The sequence below is a fragment of the Petaurus breviceps genome, unplaced genomic scaffold (assembly GCF_028583685.1).
Source record: "Petaurus breviceps papuanus isolate PSGF00001 unplaced genomic scaffold, PetGlider_PUasm1.0 91041, whole genome shotgun sequence".
Classification (NCBI taxonomy): Eukaryota; Metazoa; Chordata; class Mammalia; order Diprotodontia; family Petauridae; genus Petaurus; species Petaurus breviceps.
The window spans coordinates 4,249,971-4,255,970 of record NW_027187400.1 but is presented as its reverse complement, the minus strand read 5'-3'; the positions used below and the strand labels follow the sequence as shown (position 1 = coordinate 4,255,970).

General features: G+C 47.6%; 1 protein-coding gene across 1 annotated transcript in view; it reads right to left on the bottom strand.

The window, feature by feature from the left end:
• Positions 1-618: 618 nt before the first annotated feature.
• DNAJC8 (DnaJ heat shock protein family (Hsp40) member C8) overlaps positions 619-6,000 on the bottom strand; it is a 29,009-nt gene continuing 23,627 nt past the window's right edge. Inside the window, exons 7-9 of the mRNA XM_069078839.1 lie at positions 5,257-5,348; positions 3,501-3,576; positions 619-1,423 (exon numbers count right to left, since the gene is read on the bottom strand). Of these exons, the coding sequence (XP_068934940.1) occupies positions 1,301-1,423; positions 3,501-3,576; positions 5,257-5,348 (291 nt within the window). The 3' untranslated portion in view covers positions 619-1,300. The remainder of the gene's footprint in view (positions 1,424-3,500; positions 3,577-5,256; positions 5,349-6,000) is intronic.

The following is a 6,000-nucleotide window of genomic DNA, read 5'->3' as shown; positions in this document are numbered from 1 at the left end:
AAATGCAGAGAGACATCATAAAAAAACAAATATATTTTTTCTGGGAGCAATGGTCCCCCAAACTGCCTCCTCAGATAGGAGCATGGAGCCAAGCCCACTTCCCTTTTTCTTACCTTGCCAGCCTCATGAGCAGCTGCCATGCCTGTCCCTCAGGGGTGCCCAGGGACACTGCTCTGTCCACAGCAGCTCCAGCCCTCAGGACCCAAGTGACCAAGAATGGGTGGGGCTAACTCACTTTTCCTCCCTCCCACATTTCCCTAGCTAATGGTAGGAGAGTGGCAAAGAGAGGAAGGAAGGACCAAGGCTGTCAAGGTCTGCCCAACCACCAGGGTCTACTCAAGGGTCAAGGGTCAGCTGTCCACAGCCTCTGCAGGCTACAAGATGGAATACATACCGGGAGTCACAGCAACCTTATTTTTCATTCCAAATAAGAGCTGAAGTATATACAAACATTATTCTAATTTTTCTCATTGTTCCCAAGTGCAAAATTCCTCAACAGGTAGGTGATCTGCCACCCTGGAAGACAAAGGTACCAGACCCCAAGCTGGCTCAGGGCAGGCACGGACAGGCCAGAAAGAGAATGGCCTATGAAATAATGGCTAAGGGAGAACACACCAGTGATTTTGGTAGAAAAATTTATTATACATACAGAATAGCCACTAACTAAAGGTAAACAAGCTAGGACAGAATTGTGCTAGATGGAAGATGGCGGCAAGCTCTTTGGAAACCAAACAGTGGTGGCGGCTCGGGTCTTGACACCATGCTCGCCACTCGGGGGCAAGGGCCAGTTCTGAGCACGGGCGGCAGGAGGTGGGGCCAGCAGGACCACTGCACCCAGATGCTACTTCCTTCACCATCCAACCACAAGATACATAGGCTAGGCTTTGGCTGGACGCTCACCCAGGAACGGGCACTGAAGGAAGGCAGACTTCTCCTAAGTCACCGAACACCATTTTAAGCAACTGGTTTAATGAGATGATTTCCACACTCTACATGAAGTTCATAAAGGTCACCATTCAGTGAAGTACAAAACATTAAATTACAAACAGCAACAGAGGTGGGCGGTACCCTCCCCCTCCCATGCCCTTGGAGGTGGCGGTGGCGGGGACTGGGCCAGGCTGCTATTAAACCAGGCCCCTTATTTCCATGTACAAAAGAATTACTCTGATCAATATTAAATTATTCTGAAAACCAATGGACTAAAAAGCCAATACTATTCTATGTGGGGGATGAGTCCTTCAAAGCAGAAAGGGGAAGAGAGCAGAGGGAGGGAAAGGCTCTGTTGCTGCAGCCCCAGACATCACTCGCGCTGCTCCATTTTTACTTTGGGTGGCCTCAGGAAGGTCCGATTTTTCTTCTCCTTTTTTCCCTTTGTGTTTGCCTGGAAATTTCGCCAACTGTCCACACGCCCATCTCGACTTTCCTGAGTACAAAGAGTTTTAGAATCAGATGGCTGTCGGCAGAAGGAAGAGCTTTACCTGTGGGGCCAAGGACTCCAATCCAAGGGGCTCAGGGACCTCCTCTAGCTGAAAAAAGAAGCCATGTCCCCAAGGCCTAGCCATAAACAGGGGCATAACCAAGAACCAGAGACGGCTTGGCTGCAGCCTTCCCAGACCAGGAGGTTTAACCCTGCCTCCCAAAGAATAGAAGATGTAAGTGGAATGGAGGACAACAGAGTTGTTAGTAAAGACCTGCTGAACCAGAGGAGGCAACAAGGTTGTCTTGGCTAGGTGCCTGCTCCCAATCAGAAGCTTGAGGTGGCTGTTCTCCTCCCCTAGAAGTCTTGGAAGGTCTTTAGAACCTAGTGCACACCCTGAACCTCTCAAAGGGGAATCTGCTTACAAACGGTCCCAAGTCATGCCTCTGTCTGCCCTGAGACCAGGAACATACCCAGCTCCCACCAGTCCTTCACCTCTGAGCCTATTTCTGCATATATGAAATGAGGAGTGTTTACACTACCCCCCAAGCTCACAGCAATACTGAGGAGAAACTATTTTGTCAGCAAGAAAGCTACTATCTAAACACGCGTTCCTTTTAGAATTCAGCTGTGCCCCCAGCTCTTCTTGGCACCACCTGCTGCCATTTCTACTGCCTTCTCTAGAAAATCCCTTCATCTTGGCCGGGTGCATTTGTCCGATATGCTATGACATGCTGTTAACCTTGCCTGGTGATCCACAATACCAGAAATGACAGTTTGAGAAGAGGATGGGAGGACAAAAAGTATTCACCGTATATTCCAGCATGCCTCAAACCATGCTAGAACCCTGCCCTTGCCACGGAGGACCTCATCATCTTGTTGGCGAGACAAGACTGACACAAGGGAAAGAGTCACATGAGAAAATGTACAAAATATATGGGACCCCAAACATGAACAAAAGAGAGTCAGTACAGCTGGTCTGTGTGATCTCTTGAGACGGGCCTCAAAGCACAGTCTGGTCTGGACACACAAACACAGGGGATGAGGGCACTTCTGGTACAGGGGCCCAGGCAGAGGAGCCTGAGGGACAGAGAGCTTAAGAGCCAGAACCAGGAGCCTCCAGCTGGGGCTGTCTCAGAACCTGGGCAGGGGTGGAGGGGCGAGAAGGGGAGCAGTGACTCTCGCCATGTCTGTCAGCAGGTAAGCTACTACCGCCCAGCTCTCCCCCTAACACAACAGACAATGTCTGAGTTGAGAGGGCCATTTGCATACAGAACATCAGACCATGGAATGTTAGAAATGGGAAAGACTTAAAAAGGTTCACTTATGCCCAACCTCTCGTTTTTATGGAGAGAAACCTCTTACTGTTTCATAAGGGCCAGATCCCTTTAAACCAGCTTCCAGTCAGGCGGGCAAGGTCAGGAAGGCGAAATGGAAGAGGGACCCAAGAAAGTGGGGACAGGGCCTCCATGCCAGCCGGTAGCCTACCCCTCCTCTTCTCCCTCTGGGGTGTCTGGTGCTGAACCTAAAGTTCATGCAGAGGACAATCTGGGCTTCTGGGGAACAGGAAGAGGACTTCCCCTCCAGAGTCACCCCAAGGGAGACTCCTTTGTCTAACTATCTCTTCCACAAATAATTAAAGCACAGGGAAGACAGGATTATGACCAAAAATCAAGTACAAAATTCTTATGGGAGGCAAAGAGGAAGCAAAGTTCACTTCTAACAGAGTGTGTGGGGCAAGGGGTGGGGATGAGGTATGTGTCAAGATCCAGGAAAAGCCTCCACAAGGAGGTATTTGAGTTGTCTTCTTAAGAATACTGGAAATATATTAAGAACTGGAAGATTGGCTACTAATCTTCCCTTGACCGCCAGTTAGCATTGTAACCACAGATGAGTCACTTAACTCAAAAACTAACACAATAAAAACTATGATAGAAAAGCCAGACTGGGAGGCAGGCGATCTGGAGTGTAGGCCCAGCTCTGCCATGACCTGCCATGGCACATGCCTTCCTGCTCTGGCATTCTGTGCTCCAGCTCTGCCCAGGGAAGTCCTTTGGCCCCACATGATCCATCTGAATTTTACCTCAAAGTTTTTCTGCCACTCTCGTTCTCTCTTTGCTTTTTCTTGTGCTTCAATCTCTTCTTCTCTTTGTCGCTTCCTAGAAGGAAAGCCAAAGCATGATGCTTGGAACATAAACAGCAGTGAAGACAGAGTTAAACACAGACCTTGGAGCATAAATAATGGGAAGATTGCCAGGCACACAAAAGTGAACCACCATGACTCTCCAGCCACACTGAGCAGGGAGGCGGCCAGTGCTTCTCCCAGGAGGTGGGTCCATAAATCAAGTTCCTAACATCTTGATGCAAGAGGGTTCCCAAAATGCTGAAAGCCCTCTACCATATACCACTCCTCTTCTCCACATCATGACGAGACAAAGAGGGGCAACCATCCCCTTTCTAAGCAGGAGGGAAAAGCAGGAAGCAGATTAATTTCAGATCACAGAGATGCTCAGAACCTCTTTCTGTCTACTGCTGACAGCTAGCTGACACTGCCTCTAAAAGCAGGACATCTCCCTGGCCAGTTCCTGGCCTGAAATACACCTACTTCACTGGACACTGTGGCCTAGACCAAGCAACTGTGTCACCACATCTACAAGCACTGAGCTCTAAGGATTTTAAAGAAAAATGGATCTTTGGAAGAAAGCAATTGAGTTTATAAAATAACTTTTAGCTGTAAAACACACTGACCAAAGGAGCCAGGTGCGGATTTCAGAGCCTCCATTCCAGGCTGCAGAAAGAAAAGGCAGCAGAGGCTTTGGAAAGCATGCTTACACTGCTCTCACAACCTGGGATGCCCTAGATGACTCTGGGCAGTCAGTCTGACCTGAGGCCGCCACAGTGCCGCATTACAGTTTGCACTGCCAAGTTTCACTTGCATCAGATCACTCACACTCCAAGGCCTACAACGATAACAACCATGAAAGAAGAACAAACAATGCGTGATGGGAGCTCAGAGGAGGGAAGAAGAAAAGCAAGGAAGTTTTCAGGAGGAAGGACAATTAAGATGGGCCATGAGGGGTAAAACTCAATTCAACAAGTAATTACCAATATATCAATCAAAAAGCATTTATTAAGCACCTACTATGCGCTAGGCATTGGGCAAAGCGCTTTATGCATTTAGTGACAGGGTCACACAGCTAGGGCTGAATGTGAGCCCAGGGCCTTGACCCCCCACCCAGTGCTCTACACACAGACACACAGACACCCCCCCCCCCAAGAACAGGGGTGGAACAGCAGGGCAGACAAGTACCCTGAGCAGGATGAGACAAACACATCAGAACCCAAAGAAGAGATCTCTTTCCTCTAGAAGTATTGGACCTCTCTAGAAAAAACACCAGACCCCGCGCTGGGTCTTTTGAGGATGGAAAGATTTCCATGGGCAGAGATGAAGGCAATCCATCTAAGCATGAACTAACTGGCAGGAGAGAGGAGCAAAGGCAAAAAAGATGGGGGGCTGGAATACAGTCTGTGTGAGCAGAACTAGACAGTGTTGGAAGACAGATTAGAAAAGGCTTTGAATGCCTGCAGAAATGAGGTTACTCAGGAAGTGAGGCATGTCAACCTTGTAAGAACACAGAGTAATAGAAACCTTTGCTTAAGGGCAACAAAACCTCTATCTTCAGAAAGAGTCAGATGAGAATCTGGCCCTAATAAACCATCATTTTGTTCATTTGAAAAAAATAAGTGAGCAGAATTTCTTTATTAGGAAATACAAACAAATCCAATACAAAGGAGTCTAGCTTCCCAGATAGGGTTTAACCTGATGCCGTCAACCTTACCTTTCATGCATTTCTTTAGCTTCTCTCTCTTTCCTCTTAATCTCCAATTCAGCAAAAAGCTTCATTGTCTGTTTGTAAACTGCCTGTTTGAACTATAAGAAAATAAGAATGTAAAAGAGAACTCAACTGCTGGATAAAGTCCAAGGGGAAAGCAGATTAAAGAAAATGCAGAAATTTTCACTTCTAAAACAAAGCAAAGTCTTTCTGATGCTAGTTCCCCCAGAAAGCCTGTTCGTGCCAGGGAGGCACCTGACCTGCCCACTCAGACAAAGGGCACTCAGGAGAAAGAACAGAACTTTCCTCATATGCAGACACTTACCTGCTCCTCCCACACACTTGGGGCCCACAGGGAAGCATCTTGCTTCCAAAAAAAGTCTAAGTACCTTCAAAGATAAATGTATTTTCACATCATCAGGTTAGGGGTTCTAAATTACATTATAAACAGAGAAAGAGAAACATCCAGAGGGGTTGGGGGGAGAAGGGAAAAGCCTGGCCCACAATCATTCCTTTCACAAGAAGTGATGGGCATAGGGCACTATGGTAAACCTGGGCAATAGGGCAAACCTGCCCTAAGGAAGCTTACGATCCAATAGGGAAGAGGAAGCACACAATAATAGAAATCACCTGATCAGAGCTAGAAGGTAAACCCCAGATTCTGAACCTACAGGGTTCTTACCATGACACCACATCCATGGGATGACACAGCTACACAAATAACTAATACTGGCACAATGTGATAAGGAA